General features: G+C 43.8%; 1 protein-coding gene across 1 annotated transcript in view; it reads left to right on the top strand.

Annotated features, from left to right (window-relative positions):
- The window catches only part of Fer1l6 (fer-1 like family member 6), a 112,918-nt gene that overhangs the window by 30,856 nt on the left and 56,964 nt on the right, over positions 1–25,098 (top strand). The window contains exons 13-19 of the mRNA XM_027948242.2: positions 2,596–2,716; positions 4,322–4,422; positions 7,866–7,956; positions 11,810–11,929; positions 13,581–13,733; positions 19,839–20,016; positions 24,190–24,314. Coding sequence (XP_027804043.2) covers positions 2,596–2,716; positions 4,322–4,422; positions 7,866–7,956; positions 11,810–11,929; positions 13,581–13,733; positions 19,839–20,016; positions 24,190–24,314 — 889 coding nt within the window. The remainder of the gene's footprint in view (positions 1–2,595; positions 2,717–4,321; positions 4,423–7,865; positions 7,957–11,809; positions 11,930–13,580; positions 13,734–19,838; positions 20,017–24,189; positions 24,315–25,098) is intronic.

Below are 25,098 nucleotides of genomic sequence, written 5' to 3'. Positions count from 1 at the left end.
GAGCATTCTCTACATTTTCTAAACCCTCCCTCCCATGGAACACATCTCCTCTACCTGGATCCCCTTCTCTGGAGTCTCTTTGGCTCCTTGGCATCCATACATGGATGTTTTTTCTTTTTGGATGAAAGAATCCCAAACTTCCCTGTCCTTGAACTCCATTCTCAAAGCTGAGACATCAGTGAATCCTACAGCTGGATCTGCAGCTTGGAGAGACTTCCTGAGGCTACTCAGAGGGACTCTGCCTCCAATCACCCTCCTCACCTTGCTGGACTAGCCCATTATTGACTATTGGTGGGATTTCAGGGTGGAGTATGGGAAGGGCTTAGGAGGAGCTGAGAGGTCTCAAGGCATCTTGGATAGAGCATATCTGAGTGCTACCAGAAGATCAAAAATAAGTCATGGTGGTGGTTTTTGGTAGAGTTGGCCTTTCTTTTTACTTCTCAATCACTGTATTGAGGCTTTCTCCACATAGTGGCAAACCAGAGAGGCAGCAGCTGGATTGGAAGAGTCTGTCTATACTAAATTGCTATACACATGAACACACACGTGCACACAAACACACATGCACACACATGTATGAACATACACAACTTATTTCAATAAAATACAACAGTATACATGTTCTGGGCTTTCTAGTTTTACAAAGCATGTACATTTGCATACGATTTATGTGCTGGGTCAGAGGTCAGGAATGAGATTATAGCAGAAGACATCCAATGGTGGGCCATTATTTAATTCAGGATTCCAGACCTACCCTTGCCCTAAGTCACAAGGCTGGTCCCCAGTCAGGGCAGCCATTAAAACTGGCAGTCTTCTCTCTCCAATGGCACGAGGTGCCCTTCCATCTGCAATGCAGCTTGCCTCAGAAGCCACAGCCTCCTGATCCGTGTCGTCTCAGTAAGGCCAGGAGGACCTGAGATTTAGAGTCAAAGGCCCCAAACCTAATAGCACAGAATGACCCAAATCAAAGAGCTTGGGACCATACTGGGTGGGAATGTATTTAGTTGCAGGATTCTCAACACAGTGACTTAAAAACTGAGAAAACAAGCAGAGTGGCTTCATTTCTAACCTATTTTGCTGTTGTCATCTCCTGCTGTAACAACAACCTCAATTTCTGCCAAGAACTTATCTGGCTTCTTTTCTGAATGGACACCTGCTGGTTTATTTTCTGCAGAACGGGCCAGGGGGCCTCTGTGCTAATTTTATTGTCTACTTCAGGAGAAATTCAGGTCAGAATTCAGTTTTTCAGGCAGAAATTCATTTTAGTTTCTAAGGAATAAAAACAAAGTTTGTTTCCTCCCTATTTCTCTGTTTCCCTGCCTCACCCTCTGTAGATGTGTTGCTCCAGACACTGTCCACATTACCAGGGCCACTTGCACCACCACACCTGTTCTGGGGGCTTGCTTTGGCCTGCCTTCCACAGTCCCAGGTGTCTGAGAAAATTACTAGGGGTCTGAGGGAAACCCAGTTGAGAAAATAGCTGTCATTAGGTGGGAACTTCTAAATTTTTGCCACGACCCTCCCACCTTACCTGCCTCTGCACCTGTCCCCTTCCTCCTTGGGAACTGAGTCTGCAAATTAATTCCTTGTTTTCTGTCCTCCATTGCACTTGGCTCACTATCCAATGTCACCCTCAAACACTCCCTGTGGCTCTACCTCTTCCCCTTTTAGCAACTTTACTATCCCTCTTGTCCCTTCTTTGCCAAGCAATTTACCTGCATTATTAGCACCAATGCCTGGCAACAGTAAGTATTGATGGGTAGACGGATGGATGGATGGTAGATGGATGGATGGATAGATGGATGGATGCCAAGCCATAAAACACTGAAGTTTCACTTGGGACACACCTTCACCCTCATGAAAAATATTAATACCTTGTATTTCTCTAGCAATTATTATTATTATTATTATTATTATTATTATTATTATTATTATTTTAAAATACACAACAACAGTGGAATGCATTACAATTCTTATTACACATATAGAGCACAATTTTTCGTATCTGTATGTAAAGTATGTTCATACCAACTTATGCCTTTATATATATACTTTGTTTTTTGCATTACAATTCTTAATACATATATATACCACAGTTTTTCATATCTCTGTTTGTATATAAAGTATGTTAACACCCAATCCAAGTCTTTGTACATGTACTTTGTATAATGATGTCCATCACATTCCACCATCCTTAGCAATTTTAGTTTACAAAATACATTCACATCTGTTATCTCAATCAATTCTTGCGTGTGTCTAGAATATAGACAATAAAAAATGAAGTCAATTTTCCTCTCTCAATTTAAGCTTCCACAAAGAAAGTCTTGTCCAATAAATCCTGCCCTCTGCTGACCATTTCTAACCCTCACCCTGGATCTACTGGTAGCTGTTAATACCTTTCATTGTAGCCATTAACTCTTCATGCTTTATTGTCCCTGGGTGTCAAGCTGTAGACCAAGGATGGTATTACCAGTGTGACAGTTTTGTCCCCACTCTTACTGCATCCCACCAGCACAAATAAAACATCAACATGGGGCTGGCACTGCCTGGAATATTGATTGCCAACTGATTTTCAAACCCCTTGGGCTTTCGCAGGAATTACAACTATTTGCCATTTGAGGCCAAGAAGCCTTGTGTCTCCTTCATCAGTTCTTGGGGAGATCAGACCTTTAGGCTGCAGTGGTCCAACATGCTGGAGAAAATGGCAGATCTCCTGGTAAGTGACTTCGGTAGGTGTTGGATTTGTACATAAGGAAATTGGGGGCAAGAGGGATTTTTAAAAATCCCTCCAGTAGAAGGTCTTAGTCTCAGTCCAGATACTGCATTTTGGGTGCATGTGGTTCCTACCATGTGAATCCAGAGAAATGAGAAGACATTTTGCAAAATCCCTATACTTTAAATCAAACTGTCTGAATTCATATCCCTTCTCTGCTTCTTACAGTTATTGGACCTAACAATAGGTTGATTCTTTAATCTCCAAAGGGCGGGAGCTTAAAAACATTGTCACAAAATTGATAGGTTCTGGCTTCAACTAACCCTTGTCCCCACTCCTACACTTTCTCTCCCACCCCACACCCCATGGGCAGTGCCTCTACTTGCAGTCCACACACCTCACCAGATGGCTCTTGTCTTATCTCTTCTTTTCCATTAAAAACTACATTAAGGAAAGAACAAACGTCTCCTGCCCATTTGCTTTATAATCTTAATTGTATATAAAAAGTGTTGGCTCTGGCCATGGGATTGTAGAGCTAGACCCAGAATGTGGTCAGAGAGGCCTGGTCTGGGGCCATGCTGTGACATCATGTGGATGTGCAGACTCTCTTCGGAAGGCTGGTCTTGCTTTTCCCTCAGAGAGAATAGCTTATCTCTAAGAGTCCTGACAAAACAAATCAGAAGTTTTCCAGGAAGCCATAGTAAGCCTTAATACCCATTCCTGATTTTGATATTAGTGTCAGGATCCCTTCAATCATGGCTAACAGGATTAAAGTTCACACTTTAATAGGTGGGAACTATTATTATCCTGTTTCATAGAGAAGCAAAACTGGGTATGAAAGGGTTGATTCACTTGTCAGCAGTAAGCCTGCCTTTGAACTCAGTAGTCTGACCCCAGAGCCCACATCCTTAACCACTCCACGATGTTGCCTGTTCTTATAGTGAAGGTGGAGAGAGAGGAGCACATGTCCCATGCACCAGACTTTGGCATATGACAGAGAATACAGTTTTTGTATATTCTAGCAAAGTAGTGGAAGCACATAATTGCCCTTGGGTGCCATTTACCTCCAAGCTACTGAATGGAATCCTAGAATTTAGGCCAAAAGGAAACATGCAATTACTAAATATACAAATATACAGCCATTTCCACATGTAGTCTACCCAACCCCCTGGCTGAAATCTCATAACCACTGTATGTATAGTTCTTTATTTTCAGAGATTCTACGACTATTTGAGAAATTGATTGGAACATGCTTTTGGGGTTTTGGGTTATTGTATCTAATTTCTTCTATGTTGTTAGCTATTTCTCATGACATGAGATTTCCCCCATAATGGACTCTGAGGGAGGGGTACATGGTTAGCGAATGGATCTGGGGTAGAAGCAATGACTTGGAGCAATGTGAAGCCTTGCCTCCAGACCAGTTCTCTTAAGAAAAACAAGGTTCAAAGTCAGAATGCAGCAGCATTTCCAGTTCAAGCACAAGAGAAAGGAAGCATTCTTCCTCCATTTCCAAAAGAAACAAAGAAGAGCTGAATGGCATGTTTAGGTTGTTTCCATCAATCTCCCCACTACAAGTCTCACCCCTCCATCCCTGCCATTTGTTTTCAGGAAGAGAGTATAGAGGAAGTGAGAGAGCTGATCAAGATTTCAGAGGAGGCTCCTGAAGATAAAATGAAGATGGTGCTCAGTGATTTCATCAATCAAAGCAGGTAGCTGGCACAGGGGAGCTGAGCGTGCACGGGATTGGCTTTTAATGACCTTGAAAAAAATAGTCCATTTCACATGTGTCCGATGGACACTCAGAGTATTATATCTGTCTTCATTTTGTTCAGTAATTTAGCTGGAACCTGTGGACCAAAGTCTGCTTCCTGACACTTAAATAACTAAGCCATAAACCAACGGGGAGAGATAAAAAGAAAGACAGAACTGCTGCAGAGAATCTTTATGGAACAAGAAAAATGTTCACAGTGTTAAGCCCAGTGTGGTGTTTTGCCATTTGGTAGATATTCAGCAAACTATTTAGACAACTAAGTGGATAAATTATATCAAATATGGCAATTACATGTTTCATAGGGCACATTAATGTTTGCTAATTAATGACTCCTATTCCATGGTAGTCAATATAATAAAAGGTATATAATAATATAGGGTATATAATATAGGGTATATCATTACCTATGACTGAGTAGCAATTTACCCCCAAACTCAGTGACTTAACACAAAATTTATGATTGCATTTATGATTGTGTGTGCCAGGAATCTAAGGGTGGCTCAAATGGGTCCTCTGGCTCAGGACTACCCCTGAGTACAAAATCAAAGCGTTGTCTGGGGATGAAGTCACCTGTACGTTCAACTAGGAAAGATCCACTTCCAAGATCACTCCCATGATGGCTGACAGATTTAGTTCTTTGTGGGCTGCCAGGTGGAGAATGTCTGTTCCCTGTTAATTTGGTTGAGACCCCTCCATTCCTTGCTGTGCTGGCCACTCTAAGCTGCCACTCTTAACATGGCAGCTTGATTTAGTCAGCAAGCAGGAAGAGTCAGACAGAGCATACCAGTGAGATGGAAGTCACCGTCTACCATGACCTAACCTGGAAGTGCCATCTCATCTCTCGACGTATTCCATTAGAAGCAAGTCACTAGGTGCAGCCCATGTTCAGAAGGAGGGGACTGCAGAAGTGGCATGAATTTTAGGAGGTGGGACTCCCTGGGGGCCATGTTAGAGGCTGCTTACCCCATATGGAAACAACTTGGATCAACTCTTGAAATGAATTAGGTCCAGGCTTGAGTCAAAATGAGAATTGACCGTAATGGAATTAATAGAAAAGGAGTCTGATTGATTTGATGAAAGGTAAAACCAGAAAGCAGGCAGTAGCTAACCCTGATGTTTTTTAAGTTATGTCTTTCCTAATCTCTCAATTACCCAACCGTTTTTACTTTATAAAAAAAGAAAGCAAAGAAATAAATAAGCATTTTTCCTATTTTTATTATATCAGCAGTATATATTAGTGCCACGCATGCTGTGAGCTAAGGGAAAGGTCCCCTTTGATCATCTTTAAAAAGCGTTTGTGAACAAATTAATAGCTTAAGAACGTTTTTATCTTAGGAGATTATTTTGGGATGATAATTAATTTTTCCCCTTTCTCTTCAAATTCCAATTAACTGAAAACATATTTGTGAGGGTCGGAGATCAAAATGTTAATTTTAAATTTATTAAGCCTGGATTTGAGAAAGCGGCTTGGACTTGAGGACAAATTTGACTTCCTCTCCCTGCCCACCTATTTATGGCTGAGCAGTGAGACTTCACGGTCTCCTTGCAACAAGGCCAAGCCACTTGCCACATAGGGGTAACAAGGCTGCCCACAGCCAGAGACAGGTTGGTCTGAAAGATGAAGAATGGATGGAAGCATGTGCCTTATCACTTTCCCCATTTTTTTTTTTGTTTTTGTTGTTGTTTTTTGGGTACCAGGGATTGCACTCAGGGGCACTTAGACACTGAGCCACATCCCCAGCCCTATTTTATATTTTATTTAGAGACAGGGCTTACTGAGTTGCTAGCGCCTCGCCATTGCTGAGGCTGGCTTTGAATTCTCAATCCTCCTGCCTCAGCCTCCAGAGCTGCTGGGATTACAAGCATGTGCCACTGCGCCTGGCTTTCCCAAATTTGATGAAGAAACAAATTCTTTCTTTCCCTGTGGGGAAGGAGACCTTCAGCATCCACCATGTCTGCTCCATCTTGGAGAGTGGAACGCAAGTCTTTGAGCCTCTGGAAAAAGCAGGAAAGGGTCGACAAACTCCCGCTTCAAAATAAAATCATTTTTATTTTTTAAAAATGAAGAGAAAGTGCAACTTATGTAATATACCCAAAGTGGATTTCCGGCAAGGCCTCCAACTGTCCCTGGGCAGAGCTCTGGTTTGGGGCTCTTATTGGGAGGCATGGCATCTAAGACTCTCCTGCTTACACCCTTTATAAGTGGCTCTTGTTTTCATCGCGGAAGGACTGAGTGTTCATTGTTTCAGAAAATCATAAAGTAGATGTTTTCTTTTCAATTCTTACTCCAATTCCGCTCTTCAGAGAGAAGCGATTGATTTGTCCTCCTGGACTTTTTTTTTTTTTTCTGAATTTGCAAATACATACTCATTTTCTGCATAAACACACACTTATAAAAACACTCTATTTCTTCCCAAATGACATCACACATTGTGCTCGGCAGGTTGTGTTTTCACTCAATGATAAATCACACACGTCTTTCTACAGGAGCCTGTAAGAGGTGTTTTCAATATTCAGTGATGGATGTGTCCAAACACACTAAACGAGTTTCTAATGATATTTAGCCTGTCTCCATTTATTGTGGTGCTATTGTATAAACATACTCTTTCAAAATTGTTCAGTTATTTTTAAAGGATAAGATTTCTAGTATAATTTTTGATCATATAATGTACATTTAAATGTTGATAGGTCCTGTTAAATAGTCTCTAAAACATTAAAGCAATTTACACACTCTTTTACAATAGCACACACTCTCCTCTCTATCCCACCCTTTTGCCAACCTTGAATATTATTCATTTTTATAGGTAAAATTGCGTTGATTTTAGTTTGCATTTAAGGTATCACTAAGGACGACAAAATCTTATTTCCTAAAGTTTTTTCTATTGTCATTTCTTCTTGAATTGTACATACCGTCTTTAGTAATATACTACTGAACACATTTTTTACTTTATTTCCAAAAAAATGTTACTACTCAGTAAGGTGGGGATATGTCTCAGCATTAAGTCTGAAATATTTGCTTTGCATATAGTTCTTCAGGAAATTTTTTGCTGTGTTTTAAATTTGCAAGATGAAGGAAAACTGCATTATTTGGTGAGGCTTCTTTTTTGCTATGAATTTTGATAATAATCACAATGGATATTTGATGAGAGAGAGTGGAAAAACATTCATTCCCACAAACCAATGCGGGGTCAGGGCATCATTTCTAATTTCCTTAGGTCTCCTAGAAAAGTTTATGAATCCCTGCTAATCCTAAATGAAAAATCTTGGTTCTGGGTCTCCATCAGCTTTCCACTGAATTGTAGAAAGCACATTTGCCTATCTCTGGAATTATAAACGGATTTTCACTAAGCGGCCTTCAAAATTGTGATTCTTCTCTTGCAGTGCCTTTATCTCTGAAGCAGAAAAAAAGCCCAAGATGTTGAACCAAACCACTTTAGATAAGAAACGACTGACGCTCTGTTGGCAGGAGATGGTATGTGAAAAGCCATTTATACTTTTAACAGAGTTAAAACATGTGCTTTAAAAATAAATCTCGTGGATGAAGCATAGGTCACAGGCCAGATGAGGATAAGGGTTAAAGGTCGCACGTTTGTGGGGTGTAGAGGCATGAGCGAGAAAGGAGAATATGTTGCATTGGAAATGTGGGTTGAAGATCGACCAGGATGAGCGAGAGGCCCTCCACTCTACTCCTGGTCTGACCAAGTCCCCCTTCTGCATTTTCTTGACACTTGTATTTTCTCAAAGGCTATCGACTCTTTTGCGAGGCTGTCTGCCTTACAAATCAAGAGTAAAAAAAAATAACTTTTCTCCCCTTCCTCGAGTTCTTTCCTCCTGTTAGGAGTTATGTTAAAAATTGTTAGCACATCTTGAGAACAGACCACCATTGCTACCCCTCCGTGCCCTGGAGACCTGTGCTCTGCTCAGAGATGCTTCTAGGTGCCTCAGAGCTGCTTGACCCTTGCTGAGTGTTGACTGAGAAAAGCCAGAACAAGCCAGGCCCTGCTTATCTCACCTTCAAACCAGTTCCAGCAATGGCGCAAGGGACATTTTGTGTGAGGCCATAACAGTTCTGAAAAAAAAAATTATTCAGTGTTTAACTTTTTAAGGACATTTTAAAGACAAAAGTGGAGGCCAGAAATATTAAGTGATGTTTTAAAGGTCATAGTTAATGGATAGTCAATTTAAGTCCAGAGATTAAAATGAATTATCTTAATTCCTCTTTCGTCCTCTGTCCAGAACACTTCTCTTCTGTCCTCCAGCACAGCTGAGGGAGGCTGGATCTGTCCTCCTACAAGATCTTGCTGCCCTGGTTCTTCCTCCGCATCTCTGGCTGAGGGGCTGTCTCTGCAACACCCTCCACTGCATGTGCTCTGTCGAGCTCTGTCTTCTCACCATCCCTCAGTTCTTGGCCTGAACAATCCCCTACTTTCAATCTCATCTGTACAGTGGCCTGGTGTCCCTCCTCATCTCCAGATCATTGCCTGCAGCCTCCTGGTTGAAGTCTTGGGTACTTGGCTCATGGCACCTTGGACCCAACATGTCCTACTGAGCCCAAGGCCTTGTCTGAGTGTGCTTTTCCTTCTATATGGGCACCACCAGCTACAGCTCTTGGTCTAATAAGAAGCCTAACTGTCAATTCTGACTCTTTATCTTTCACCTTAGACAGTTTGACTATTGATTTAACAGTTTGAGATAACCAGGTCCTATTGATTCTGCCCCGGGGACTTACTCTACTTTCTGTCTTAGGCATATTGCAGTAGTCTTCCTCCAATCCATCTTCTATACCACAACCAGAAAGATCTTTCTAAAACAAATCTAATGAGATGACTAGGCTTAAAGAAATCCCCGGGGTCTCTCAATCCTTCATAGGCTGAAGTCCAAATTCCTTTTCCCTGGGACGGGGGGCTGCTTACCATAGCATCCCATTCTTATCCTCCATCAATCCTTTCCCTTACATCTGTACCCCAACACTTTTAGACTCTTGCTGATTATTTATCTCCACATGTGGTTGTTCTCCCTCCCTGGCTGTCCTTTGTCTTCTTAGACACCTGATGAATTCATTTCACCTTTAAAGACAGCTTAAGTGTCACATCTTCCATGGAGCCTGGCTTTGCCCCTATCTAGTACCCTGATAATCATTTGCATGTTTTGCTTTCATCTCATCAAATTGTGAACATCTCAGGGAAAGGAAGCAGCATGTCCCACCCCGTCCCAGGCTTTGACTCCTAGCCTAGTCCTGGTTTATAGCAGGATTCCGTTCCTCCAGCCAGTGTGAAGAGGGGCGTTCTGCATGCCGGACGCTGTGCTGGTTGCAGGCAGCACACACCCAAAATACACAGTGCTCAACCTCAGGAATTTATAGACTGATGGTGGTTCATTCATTCCACAAAATTAACACCTGCTCAGCTAGGAATATGCTGTGTGTCACTGCTATGTGACAGTGTCTCTGTCAGACAACCCAAAGTAAGGACTGGACAGAAGAAGTCCCCCGTCTATGCCAAGTTTTCACTTTAATAAAGAAGACAGAAAGGCAGGTACACAGCCAAAGCAGAAAAATGGTCGCAGGTTATGATGATGAAGGATGCTGCTTAAAGCCACGGTGATCAGGAAAATGTGGGAGAAGGTCATACAAAGGTGATACTTAAACTGAAGCCATGTGGAGTCTGGGGAACATCTGAGCAGAGGAAGCTCCAAGGGCTCTGGCCTTAGGATGGAGCAGGCTGGGCATGCAAGGGACCCCTTGCCCTAGAAGACACTGTTAAGAGTTTGGCTTTTGTTTTTGCTTTTGTTTTCTCTAAACGCATAAATGTGGGCTGAAAAAAATGACCCTAACAGTTTTACACAAATTTCTGAAAATTTCAGTGTCTGTAGCAATTAGGGAAATGCAAATCAAAACTGAACTCAGATTTCTCTCACTATGGTCAGACTGGCAGTGACCAGGAACACGAATAGTAACAAATGCTGGTGAGATTGTGGGGAAAAGGTACGCTCTTACATTGTTGGTGGGACTGCAAATGAGTACAATCACTCTGTAAAGCAATGTGGAGATTCCTCAGAAAATTAGGAATAGAACCACCGTGTGACCCAGCCATTTCTTTCCTCGGTGTTTATCCAAAAGATCTAAGATCAGCAGCCTACAGCAGTACAGCCAGTTCAATGTTTATAGCAGCACAATTCACAACAGTCAAAATATGGAATCAACCCAGATGCCCATCAGTAGATGAATGGATTAAGAAAATATGGTCTATATACACAATAGAGTTTTACTGAGCCACGAGGAAGAATGAAATAAGGGCATTTGCCAGTAAATGGTTGGAAATGGAGAAAGTCATACTAAATGAAATTTTCTGAGCCAGACTCAATCAAATGTTTTCTCTCATATGTAGAAGTTAGAGCAAAATAGAGAAGGCAGTGGGGGAGGGGATCAGGTATCATAAAGATACAGAGAAGTCAGTGGAGTATATATAGGAGAATGAGAGGGAGGGAGGAGGGAAAGGGGAAGGTATATGTAATGAGTTTAACAAAATCATGTCATATTCATATATAAACATGTCAAAGAGAATTTCACTTCTATGTGTACGTAAAAGAAAGGAAGTTTAATACAGTAGCCGAGGAAGAATAGGGGGAGGGAGGAAGAGAGGAAAAGTGGGATGGATGGGCCTTGAAACCAAATTCCCTGCATATGTGATTTTGTCAAAATGAACCCAGTTACTGTGTATAAATATGATGTTCTGATAAAAATTTAAAAATAAAAGTTACATAAATAAACAAATAAAGATTTCCAGCCATCTAAGGCGCTCTAGGTGGCATTCCTCAGGGGCTGTCCCCTTGGGCTGGGAGCCTTGTCAGACCTCCAGGACCAGGAGCTGAACACAGTGGCTAAGGACAGGCACTTTGGCCTTGGTTGGACATCAACTCCAGCTGTATTACTCTGCTCTCTCAGTCTTGAGAGGAGTAATGGAGGATCAACACAGTGGCATGAATATTGCTGGCATGGAGAAAGAACTCAGGAAAAATACCTGTCATTATTGTAGTTATTGAGTATTTCAGAAAGCCTGGATTCAGGCCCCAGCTCACAGAGCTATGTTCCCTTGACAGGCTTCTGTCCTTTGTGGGTCTCAGCTTCCCTTCCGCCTAAGGAAGGAGAGCTGGTGTTCACTGTCTCTGTGTCCCCTTAAAGTGACTATCAAATGAGCAGTGGCCGGCCCCAAGTCAGCTGGGGCTCAGTGTGGAGCTAGAAGCACACTCAGGGCTTTCCAGCATCAGAACAGCGCTCGTTGCCCAGATTTCCAGAAAGATCTACACTGGCTCTTGTTCTGTTTTAGGAGGCGATGGCCACGGAGGCCAAGGGGATCCTGGAGCAGCGCAAGAAGAGGTTCTCTCTTGATGAAATGATCCTCGAAGCCCAAAACTTTGTGGAAAAAATCCGCTTTCTGGTTGACGAGGTAAGCACCTCTCCAGGCAAACCTCATCTGCAAAGCTTGAATAGATGTCTTCCTCAGGAGGGCTGGGTGTTGGGAAAGGGGAAAGCCCTGCTGAGTGGACCTGTGCAGGCACTATTAGTTTAGTGATGAGAAAAGAGATTTTTAAATTAACCCAGACACGTATGGCTTTATTGAGTTTTCTACAAATCCTGAGTATTCAGCATATTAAAAGAATGCTCCCAAACAGACTCAAGAAATTTCGAATCAAGCCCTTTGATGGTGGGAACTTTGATTGGTTTTCAACTATAAGAGGATTTAAACTCAGATCTAGTAAAGATCCACAGTATCTCTTTTTCTCTCTTTTTGATGATACTGATGATTGAATCAAGGAGAGCTTTATCACTGAGCTGCATCCCGAGCTCTTCTTATTTTTTTATTCTGAGACAGGATTTCACTAAGTTGCTTAGGGCCCTGCTAAATTGCTGAGGCTGATCTTGAACTTGAAATCCTCCTGTCTCAGCCTCCTGAGTTCCAGGGATTACAGGTGTGCACCACCACACCTGACCAGCATCCCATTTCAAAGTCAGTTGTAAGTGGTATCCTGGTGATTTCTAGAATGATCTTTAAAAAGTAATCATATTTGCTTCTGTCAGATACTTCTTTCTTGAAGACTGAAAATGTATAGAAACTTTTGGAGCCAGAGTTTATGGGGGGAGGTTTCATAGAGAGGAAAAGATTTACTGCTCCTGTTGTTCTAGAAAGCTTTAATTCTCATCTCAAACCAATTGCTCCCTGGAGGCATATGAAACAGTGAGCCAGGCAGTCAGCAGACACGGAATTTTAATGAGAACCCAGAATGTTCAAATCAGGCACTGAGCCTTAAGCTCTGTGACCAGGAAAACCATCCTGTCACTGTTCCCATATCAGAGAGAAGAGATGGATGCCCCCTTTGGGTACCAATTATACCTGACTATCAAGGGTGAGCAAGACAGGACATCTGCTTCTATCCCAGGTGACAAAGCCTACTTTATAACAGCATAGCTTCTTTTTATTTGTGTAATTATGTTGGCTTAGAAATGAGCATTTCAGACACTTCCAACATAATGAGCCACTGGTGTGGAAGTCTGCAGTCCCAATCTGATTAGCTTCCCTTTAAAGCTTAATGTGCATTTTAGTCTAATTTAATTCTTCTGAATTAACCACTTATGTATTTGGCAATTATGTTTTAGCTATAAAGTTTCTTATAGATCTGCTTTTGGCTTTATCTTTTCATTTGAATATTCTGTAAATGTTATCTGGCTCTGAGAAGGTCTAATACTAAGAAGCTAGGTCATTATTACTGCACTGGAAAAGAAATTCATGGGAAGTTGTAGAAAAATATTTGCTCTACAGATGGAGAAAAGCAGGCCACCAACACCAAATCATGGGTCCAACTCACATGTCCTCAAAGCCCAGTGAGCAATTTGGCATCTGGGATTTATTTGTACTTCTAATTCATGACCCAAGGCTTCCTCTTCTCAAGGAAGCTGCACTTGGCTTGGTTGCATAAGTACCCAGATGGCTTAGGTCACAGCATTAGTTTCATGGAAGAGGGCCTCTTTCTGGCTGGGAGAACTCTGGAAGTACATTTGCTAAGCACCGACCTGAGGACACCATTCCTTCTGTCGTGCAGCCACAGCACACCATCCCTGATGTCTTCATCTGGATGCTCAGCAATAACAAGAGAGTGGCATATGCCCGCGTTGCCGCCAAAGACCTGCTCTACTCCCCCATCAGGGAGCAGATGGGCAAGCACTGCGGGAGGATCCAAACTCACTTCCTCAAAGTAAGTCTGCACTATTTTTGACCAAAAAAGGGGAAACTTCTTTTTTTTTCTGGATGGCTCAGGGTTTCGTGTGTGTGTGTGTGTGTGTGTGTGTGTGTGTGTGTGTCTGACTCTTCCCTGGTGCTTTCAAAGGTGTGAAGACAACTGGAACACCCTGTCCCTTGTGATTCAAATTAGGAGGAGAGGAGAGATGAGAAAGAGATTCCAAAGGATAAAACCAGGCCCACAGTAGACCCTACAGGGAAACAGTCCCTAAATGGGAGTCCACGATGTGTTCCTCACTTTTCCAGGTGTCCATAGATGCTGGACAAACATTGATATAAATATGGCAGTGGGCAGCTGAATTAGTAGCTTCGAGTGCCATCCAGCTCTGAGATGTAATGTCGCTATGTTTGTTGGATGCTGTAGATTAAGGGCCCATGTGATTGAGCATGTGACCCTGTGTGGGATCATGATTTAGAGTATGCACTTTGACATCGGGTGAATCTAGGTGGGCATTCCTGCTAGTTTGCTAGAACTAGTATAACAAAGTATCACACAAGAACTACCTAAACAACAGGAACTATTACCTCTCATAAGTCTGAAGAGCAAAAGTCCCAAATCAAGATGTTGACAGGGCCATGTTCCCTGTAAAGATGTCAGGGAGAGAACAGTTCTAGCCCCCTCTCCTAGCTTCTGGTTAGTTCTGTGGCTTGTGCCTGCATAACACCAATATTTGAATGGCTTTCTTTTCCTGTGTGTACCTGTCTTTTCACATGGCTTTCTTTTTATAAGGACATCTGTCATATTGGATTTGGGGTCCACTCTACTCTAATACAATATCATTTTAACTTAACTACATGTGCAATGACCCTATTTCCAAATAAGTAACACCCTGAGTACTGAGGATTAGGACTTCAACATATGAATTTTGGGGGAACCTAATTCAATCTATAATAGAATTCCATGGCCAATATTTCTTGGCTATATGATCTTGGGAAAGTTGCTTAGTATTCTTTATCTGCTTAAAAATGGTTCATCCCATTTTCTATCCACTTATGGAATGGTTGTAAGAATACAGTGAAGAAATCTGGGCAAGGAACACAGTTTTGCTCAGGCAAAGTAATCATTGGATAAATGCTCAGATGATGGAACATCAGCATATCTGAGAACCTAATTATGGTGCCGTATCCCCTTCATGACCTATCAGTTGTTTGTGGCTCTACATGTTATTTTCTGTCACGTATGTAAAATAAATTTTAAACCCACTCCCAGAAAAGTGTCAACTGAAAACAAAAATTTTCACCCAAGTCATTTACCACAAAGATCAGAGATTTTCTTTAACTTTCTCCATTCAGAGAATGTTAGGGAGACAGGAAACATTTGTCTTAAAAATAGCAAATCATTTCAAAAGGCCCCTGTGCTAAAAATACTAGAAAATGGTATAAAGTTACTCTCTCCTAAATATTTTGATGTATCCTGGCACTACTTAAAATTAGAACAAGGAACAGCTGTCAAATAAAGCCAGACAGTAGACATGACAGAGAACAGAGAACTTTTGCCCTGTGCCATTCATCCTGTGCATTTATCTTTATCAACATGTCTACAAACCCTTGGCTCCTTTCTTTATCTGTATTTTCCTTTTGCCTCTGGGATTGTTTTGCGTCACAGCTTTCTAAACCTTGTAAAATTCAATTATACCTATGTGATGACACATCTTGATACGATGATTCAACAAAACTATTTTCATTCCTGTTTTGATTATCACCCTGATTTTAACTCCCTTTCACCCACTGCCTCCCTCTGGGCCCCTTTCCCTCACTGGATTAGGAAATCTGAAAAACCCAAGGGCTGCTGCAGGGAGACCGAGTCTGCCCCCACCTGCCACTCAGTCTGGTTTCTTGTTGGGGAATTAGGAAATTAGATCCCTCAAAGTTGATTGTAGCACACTGTTTTCCTTTGAGTGGCTCCATAAAACATCCTGTGTTGAAAGACTGTTAGGAGCTGTGGTTGTGACATCGGAAACCCCTGGGGTTCCACAGTGTACCATCCACACACGGAAGCCTATAAGAAGTCCCGCAGTCGGGAAGCATCTTCAACTGTCTACCCTCGTGTTTGCCAAGCTTTCTCCCCCAGAAGAGCTATCTATAAGTTTTAGGAAACTTCTGGTTCTTTGGGGCCCAGTTTGGGGACTGGGAATGAGGGAGGAAACAAAGGTGTGTCATCTGGATTGGCACAGCTGAGCTCGGGTTGATCTGTAACGCAGCAGGGTTTCATGGTCCCAGGCTCTATGATCTTGCCTCCCCTCTCATTTACATGTGTTCATGATGCTGCTAAAAGTGGTGGAACAGAATTTTCAGACCTCCCCCCAATCCATTATTCAAAGAAATCGGCTCTCTCTTTTCAGTCCCATTTCCACTGTGACCCTGATGACCAGAAATATGGAAGAGGAAATTCAGTGCCAAAGGAAACCCTTCTTGGGGAAGGAACTGGATGCACTCAGAGCCCAGAGGGTGGCACTCAGTCCCCTCTTGTGCTGAGCCTCCCCCTTCTCACCCTGCCTCCAGCCTGTGCTACCTTCTACTCCACACCTCACATTCTTCTCTTCTTCTCTGGCCCCCAGCTTTCCCCAGGATTAAAAATCACTGTGGTCCTTTCTAGGTCCTTTCTAGGTCCTGCCAGAGTGAAACCCCTCCATGACCAAGAACCTCTCACTCATGCATACTGATTGACCAGCTCCAGCACCATCCGCATGGCTTGCCACCTCTCTCTCCTTTCTCTGACTTGCCAAGTTTTCTAAGCCAGCTTGCATGAACCAGGACCCTGGCAGGAGGTGGATGGGGGAGAGAGAGGCTGAGACTTCAGCATTCCACCTAGTGCAATGATCTGAATTGTTTTTAAGCACTTTTGCATTTTTAATTATTTTTCTTTCTGTCTTTTCCTTTTTCCTATCTTTCTGTCCTATTCTCAAAGGATAAGACCTTGTAGTGATTGGTCAGGCTTCAGGGGCACTCAGAATTGTTTTTAAGCACTTTTGCATTTTTAATTAATTTTCTATTTTTCTTGTTTCCTCTCTTTCTGTCCTGTTCTCAAAGGGCAAGACCTTGTAGTGATTGGTCAGGCTTCAGGGACACTGAGGGAGGAAGGAGAGTGGGGCAGAGGCGGAAGGCAGGGACACCAGGCTGGAAGAGAAGAGCAAATTAAAAATGGGATGCTGCTTCTGCAGGCACCACCAGGAGTGCTCAGTAATGCTGTGTAGAGCCAGCTCACATGCTTAAGCCTCCGCATGGTGTCACCAGAGATGTCAATTTGCTTATTGTTTTATGTACAAGTTGCAATCTCTAAGAGTGCAGCAGCGGTGGTCCTGGTGGAACACTGTGGTTCAAACTGTGAGTTCATACACAGACACTTTGTTTAGGATCAGTAGAAAGGAAAGCTGTTTTCTCTTGTGGTTCTCATTTTGCATTAAGAAGCAAAAACATTTTGGACCTGCTCCTGCATAGGGGTGGGGTAGGAGTAGCCTGGTGTGTTGTGAGCCTTACTGTTCTAATATTGAGGTTGGTAGACCAGCGTCAACATCAACAGGAAGAAATGCAATTGACTTCTTATCTGGATGCCCAGGCAGTTCTCATGCACTGACACACACAGCCGTGTATGAAGATCACTAGAGCCAGGTAGGACTGGGTTTCAGGGTTGGCTCTAATCCTGCCTTGCTCCGTGACCTTGGACAGTGTCTTAACCTCTCTGGATTTCTATTTATTTATCTTTAAAATATGCTTGATAAAAGTATATCTACTTCATAGAGTTATCTACTTCATAGAGTTTGGGAGGCCGAATGATAAACAGTGACTTGTATACAGTATGCAGGTATTGTATACAAGTCACTGTGTGAAGGAAGACACATTAGACCAGGGCCTAGAACAGTGTAGGTGCTTGGCATGTGTCAAATATTATTAGTACTAGAAAACCAAATAAAGTATTATTCATTCAACAGATAATTACCACACTCTTCCTGGGTGCTCTTCTAGGCCCTGAGTATGTCACCATGAAGCAACAGACAAGAATTCCTGTCTTTATGGATGGCTGTCCTAATGACATCTGCAAGTGGCAGAGTCATGGCTTTTATTAGGACAAAGAAACTTTCAGTGCGCTCGTTCTCTCTCTCTCTCTCTCTCTCTCTCTCTCTCCAGTGCTAGGGAAAAATCAGGGCCCCGTGCATGTGAGCAAGTGCTCTACCACTGAGCAAAATCCCAGTCCTCACAGTAAATGTTTATTTTATTCATTTTAGCTGCTATTACTAGAGAAGTGATGAACTTAGAATTAGATCTTCTTATAATTTTAAAAATCACAGATTGGAGAGTGGTTGCCTTTATTAACTACAAAATGATCCTATTTCATTTTTTTTTCTTTTTTGAGCTGAATAAATAGCGCTCTCCTTCTCCTAAAGAATAAAGCCCCAACTCCTGCACACACGGAGCAGGCTCCCCAGCCTCTCTTGTCCTCTGTCCAGCTATCAGGCTCACTGGTATGAGTTCTTTTCTGAAAACTCTTGGCACCCTACTTGGCACTGAATTAGCATAAGCTCCTGTTGCTGGGGTTTCCATCACGCCCTTTCCTCTTCCTGGGACGCCCTCTGGACTGGTCCAGCTCCAAGGTGCTCATTACAGCTCAGCTAAATGCAGTGCCTGCTCACCCCCCATCCACGGGCGATAGGCCCTAAGACACTCAGTGGATGCCTGAAATAGCACAAGTACCAAACCCTGCATATCCTGTGGTTTTTCCTCTTCATACGTACCTGTGATAAAGCTTAATTTATAAATTAGGCACAGAGATTAACCATAACAACTAAATAAAATAGAATAATTATAACAATACACCGTAATAAAACTCATGAATTCTTAATTTCTGAAATTTCCCATTTAATATTTTTAGACCCCAGATAATGGAAACCATAGAAAGCAGAACCAGAACCGTGGAGAAGGGGGACAGCTGCGTTTGAATCTTAAAGAAAGGGTGGCAGTGCCCGCTGCCCCTTCTCTACTCCTTTAGTATTTCTCTCTCCACTTGAGTAAGGAATGCAGATCAGGTCGGCCTCTTGGTCTGGATGTAACTCCTAGAGCCTCTCCAGGAGCCTTGGAAATTGTCCTAGCAAGTTCTGGCCTGTCATCATAGGATTCTGTGATTCTCCATGGTCAGGAAATGGTGTAGAAGAAGGGAGAAGCCTCTGAGAGGAAATTCTCAGCGACACTCTGAAGAGGCTCTCAGAAGAGTCAACAAAATCCTGTCTTAAGTGCCATCTGCTGCTCTTGAGTGAGGGCCCCACCAGCTATCCCGAACACAGCCAAGGCAGGGCCTGGGACTCTCTAGATGGGGCAGGGAGTCCCCAAGCCTGGTGACCACAAGATGGGGACATTCTGTGTATATTTAGTTGTGTCCTTAGGTTCTGAGAATACGCGCAGCCCCAAGACATACATACGCACACGCAGACACACTCCCAGTCCACACTCACACCACACACACTGATACAAACATAGACACAGAGCATCACACACACACACACACAAGCCTGAGCGCATTCCTAGCAGAGGAAGCAGTAAAACCACCCTGCAGGAGGAAGGAATGAAGCACAGGTGTCCAGGCAGGCAGGCGGGCAGGCCCGGCAGGCCAGGGCGGCTCCTTGGAGCCCACGAAGACCTGGGGAAGTTCAGGAAGAAATCCCCAGCTCAGTGATGAAGAAGCAGGCTGTGGGGGTCGGAGGTGAGAGTCTAGACTTGGAATCATCTCTTTGGCTTGAATCTTGGCTCTGCCACTTACAAACAGACCTCAAACAGCTTATTTAATTTCTCTAAGCCTGAGTTTCCTCATCTATAAAACTGGAGCAATAATATATGTACCTGTTAGGTTTAAGTGATCAAGGGCTTGGAAGTGCTTAGCATACTGCATGCGTGAGCCTCAGGCCCCTCAAAACCTGGATCCTCCTCTGGGGTTGGGCATCAGGGCAAACAGGGCACTTAATGACTCTGAACGCACCTCCAGGCATGTCTCCTGGAAGGATCTCTTTCCTCAGAGTGAGACTCACGCTTGTCTCCTGCTAATGAAACAGTCTCCCTTGTACCCTCTCCCCAGCTTCCTGGGAAACGGCCACCTGGCTGGTCAGTGCAAGCAAAAGTCGATGTGTACCTGTGGCTGGGCTCCATCCAATACTCTGGTGCCATTTTGGACAACCTACCAGCAGGCTATGAAGCAGAAATGCCCCCCAAATTGGCTGGCACCAATCACCCTCCATGCAACCTGCTCTACCAAGGTATGGCACGCACTGGGCAAAGAGGGGCGTTACCTGTCTCTGGTGGGCTTCTGTGGAAACAGTGAGGAGGCAATGTGAGTGAGCCATTTGCCCATTGTTCTAGAATCAACTTCTCTGCCTTCGGTAACACAGTTTCTATTCTTTCCACCTTTCAGTGTTGATTTAAAAGTATAAACTGAAGTCATTTAACACATCTGGAATAAACATCTATGCTTCTCTGGGAATGAAGGAAAAGCAGTTTGAGCTTCTTCATAGGTGGACTATATAGGTGGAGTTTGCATTTTAAGTAAAACGTGTCTTTTAAAGAAGCATTAGTACGTCCTTGTACTGATGTGACCTGTGGAATTAAAGCAGATTTTCCTTTTCATATGGCATTAAAATTTTGACCCTTACATGTCCCAGGAGTTACCCAGGGAAGACTGGCATCGGAGTCACTCATATTTCTCTAGCTCAGTTCTTGCCTGGGCTGCTTCTGGAAAGTCAGCTTACTTTATGGGACCCTTTCTTCCATGTGGTTGTGTTTTATGGGTGTCATTGTGTTTATATTTTCATACTATTTTGAATTTTATTATAAGTATTAATGCTTTATGGTTTCATTTTGCTTTCTCTTTCCAAATTGCTTTACTTTGCCTGACTTTTTGTTGCTGGATTCAGGTAAAGCAGGTTGCAGTTTTAATTTGCCTCCACTGAAGTTGCATTTGGACTTGAGGCAATGTTGGGAATGCTGCAGAACTCTATGCACACCCAGGCTTCTCTGATGTTGGCTGGTCTTGACTTCCAGGGGCATCTAAGTGGCTCAGTTGTTGAGAAATCAAGGTTCTCGAAGTGGTTCAGCTTGTGGTGTCTGTGCCTACAGCCAATACCTAGGAACATTGTGTTTTAGAAAATGTATCATACTTACTATGTGTCAAGCATTGTACCCTGTACTGGATATACAAGTTTTCTTTTATTTCTCACACCAACCCTGGGAGGTTTTCTCATTTTAAGATGGAGAGGTTTATACCCAGGGATGTTTAGAAATTACCCAAGATCATACAGATAGTAAATGATGAAGCAACCCATCTCCAAACTCTGACTTCTTTTTACCGTTTTCCATCCTACCTTTAGAGAGTTTTTAATCTTTGGTCAAATAACACCCCCATGATGTTATCTTTCTATTTCTGTAGACACTATCTCTAGAGACCCAAAGACCAAGACATGTTTGCTCTTCCAGCGACTAATGATTCAGAGGGGAGGAGAGACTTTCCCCAATACTTTCTGACCCTCTGCAGCATGCTGCTTTCCTGGAGTAACCTAATATACTTTCTGTGCTGTGCACTGACATTGACAGTGTTGGCTGCCTTCCACACCTACTGGAGAATTTTATGGTCCAGAGAATATCCATTCAGCAATTAATTAGTTTGAACCCATATTTGGAAGGCATGGTGGAAAAACTGGTATTGGGAGTAGAGATGAATGAGGTGATCGTGACCCTCGAGTGGGGGCAATCAGACATGTCTCTAAAAGCCACAAAGGGAAAGTGAACCATGGCATGGGAGATGGACCATCAGTGTGTGAGGAGGCAGCTAGACTAGTCAAAGGAGCAGAACTGGTAAGGCTCTGGGTTTCAAAACACCATAGGCTCAGTCTAAGTAAGTGGCACCCCTTGGAGTTGTGCTTGTGTGGCTGCAGTTGGGAACTTTGCTAAAATTTCAAGGCTGGTTATTTCAGGGGCAGCTAGCTGGTAGACACTGTCAGGTAACAGACATTTCCAAGTTCATTCCCAGCTGCGAAATCTGCCAGCTCTGTAGTATCCTAAGGATCAGGCTCTTGTCAGGAAATCCTGTGTTATCTCCTGAGCATTCTGTTGTTGAATGCTGCTGTTGGAAGGGACTCTTGTCATCAGGGTGCAGCTCGTCCACATTTGAGTTCACTGGCGTTTTTATAGGGAGAGGCTTTTAGCACTGAGTTCAAAGGAATCACTTCTGTCCTTCCCCTGAGTTGATCAGAGCTTGGAGCACCTGCACTGTGAGTACCTGGGCTTCACTGGGGACAGTGCAGAGCTCAAGGGTCCACACGTTCTGTAGGATCAGAATGGAGATTGATAAGGTTGCTACATTCCCAGATACCATGCTGGTCCATGTAGCCAGACAGGGGCATGGAGTAGAGGGACAGATTGGGAGCACGTCTCATAACAATCATGAGGTGCCCTGCTGTCCCCTCCTTGCCCTCCAGTCAGGATCTGATGGCACCCGCTGCTGTGATGTCTCTCCCAGCCCCTCATCTCAATCCCTCCATCCCTGTGTGCTATCTGCCATTCCACCTTCCCGCCTAGAGGGGGCGGTGTTGTCTCCTTCCTCTCCTCCTAACATCTCTTCTGCCCATTGCAAGTTTGACTCAGTCATCCTCCTGATGCTTTGCTCTGAGGCCCTCAGCTCCTGGGCATATTCCATCAAGTACTCCCTATAGCCTGCTAAACTCAGTTCCAGTGCCTCACTCAGGCCTCCACGGCCCTTGTCAAATTGACTGCCACAATCCAGGACTGTATACTGTGGTCACACTAGACCACATTCTTGCCTGTCCATGGCCTGGAGTTAGTTTCTGTGCTTGGCTTTCAATCACCCTGTGACAAATGCTTGAGACATCCATCTCGGCCAATCAAATGCTACCACCCTTCAGGACTCTGCTCAAAGGGCAGAGCCACCTCCCCTGGAGTCTGCCCTTTTGTATTTGACTGTGGATTGGTGAATGCAAATGCTCTTCTGTGTGCATGCCTTCTTATTTTACATGAATAGCTTGGTTACATTTCTCATGCTGCTTTGCTTTTTTCACTAGGTACTAGATTCTCGAGTCCATCTCTCTTGCTGCCTCTCATTGCCTAACCGTGCTTCTTGTTCACCCCCATGGGAAGGACACACAGGCTGCTTCCAGCCCACTGGTTACACTGCAGTGACCTATAGTAACAGCACACCAGCATCTTCACACCACTTTTAAAGTTCTCTCCATGTGCCAGATGCCATCCTCACCCTATAATACTCTATGGGGAACTATTATTACCCCATTTCACAGATAAGGAAATAAAGGCACGGAGGAGGTTAGTAACCACATACAAGTTCTTTTTTAGACCTGTTGGCTATATGCCTAGGAGTAGTGTTGGGTGTGCCTGGTGGGGGTCGGGAGAATGCTCACAGGGTATTCACACCCTTCATTGAAGTAAGGAGAGCTATGTAAATTGGTGTGCATGGGTTCCTATATACCAGTCCCCATGTCAATTCAAAGATATAGATATACACTGAGCATAATACCTTTGGGAAAGATAGGAAAGAGAGGGCATAGACTTAAAAAAAATAAATGAGGTTCTTGGAAGAGCCAGTGGTCATGAAATCCCATGAACCAAAGAGAAGGATCAACTCAACTCTCCTCAAGGTTTCCCTGTTGAACCCTGACCATACCAGCCTGCATCCTTCTCTCTGCTTATCCTGTCAAACAGGTGGGCTCACTCCTGCCTTTTACCTGCCATGTTCCTTGCCAATATTGGTCACAGGACACTCAGCCCTAGCCTCCAGTCATGGTGACTTGGATGTTTGTGTTTTCTTCTGTCTTCTTCTGGGAACTCCCCAAGGGCAAGGTCTATCTTAGTTACATCAGAATCCTTAGAGACCAGGACTGTGCTTTAGAGACCAAAAGCAAGACTGTACACAGCAGGTACTCAGCATAGCATTGGCTGGCAGAGTGGACATGTAGGTGACTTAGACATCTGAGTTTATAGAAGGAAAAGCTACTTGTGAAGCAGCCCCTTACACACACATATGCACACACACACACGTGCACACATGCACACACACAATTGAAAACAAGAGAATTATAGAGAATAAAATATAATATTTTAGAAAAAGAAGTAATTTTGGAATAAGAAGTAAAATCCAGGCTCTGCAAACTTGGGAAAGTATTTTAGCCATTTTTGGACCATTTTCCTCATCTGTAAAACGGGGATAATTATATCTATTCCACAAGGTCATTGTGAAGAGGAAGGCACCCAGCATGCAGGAGCACCAAGGAGAACGTGGTTCCCAAGCGCTCTATAAACGGCACCTCTTCCGGCTCCCCATGCCACCACAGAGGAAGGCGGTGGCCACTTGATCCTGTGGTTCCTAGCAAGCCCACTAATGTCCGCCCTTTCCCGTTTGTCCACAGCCCAGCATACCTTCCAGCTGAGAGCTCACATGTACCAAGCCCGGGGCCTCATCGCAGCTGACAGCAATGGACTTTCAGACCCTTTTGCCAAAGTCACATTCCTGTCCCACTGCCAGACCACAAAGGTAACCAGGGAACCAGCAACAGAGCCCAGGAAAGAAAAATCAGGAGCAGGTTGGGCACACCAGCATCAAGGGCGTGGGGTGTTTCTGACTCAGAAATAAATGTGAGCCAGGAAGGACCCTGGGAGGGTCTGTTGTTTCCCTGCAAGCCAATGTCCTGGGGCAGAGGGAGCAAGTGGTGAGGAACAAAAGAAGAATGGGGAGGGTGGAACCTGGCTCCCTGAGGTGCCTGCAGGAGTGCCAGGCGCAGGGAGCCAGGTGGGGATTCAGCAAATGAGAAGGCACCGCAGACGACCCCCACGAGGCTCAGATCTGTCACGACTGGGGAAGAAAGTTCTAGATGGGGAAGAAAGTTCTAGTTTCACTGTCAGGGAGTTCTAGTGTTTGCATTCACCCTCTGGGAGGCTCTGCACACTTTGAACACCATTGTGCTTCAGAAACCCCCCTGCCCCTGATCCTCTCTGGAAAAGACTACTCTGTGGTGGGTGCTGTATTAAAGGGCTTTGAAGGGACATCTGTTCCTCTGCACTCCCGCCCTTTCCTATATGTGCAGTGCTAAGGTGTACAAAGGGCTCCTGGTGAGAAGTCCCGTAGGATGTTTTCTCATTGGGTTGTTCTCTGATTCTCTTTTTGGAGGGGGTTAAGCTCTGTAAAGAATCGTCCATCTCAGGTGGGTAAGACACAAAGAGCCCAGAGGTTACCTTCCAGCTCGTCTGCTCTATAGCTGCATGTCTTTGGGCAGATAGCACAACTCAGTTAACCTCAGGTTTGTCGCCTTAAAGTAGGG

This window comes from Marmota flaviventris, chromosome 15 (assembly GCF_047511675.1).
Source record: "Marmota flaviventris isolate mMarFla1 chromosome 15, mMarFla1.hap1, whole genome shotgun sequence".
In the NCBI taxonomy this organism is placed as follows: domain Eukaryota; kingdom Metazoa; phylum Chordata; class Mammalia; order Rodentia; family Sciuridae; genus Marmota; species Marmota flaviventris.
Note: the sequence above shows the minus strand (reverse complement) of the source record. Positions and strands in the feature narration are given on the sequence as shown.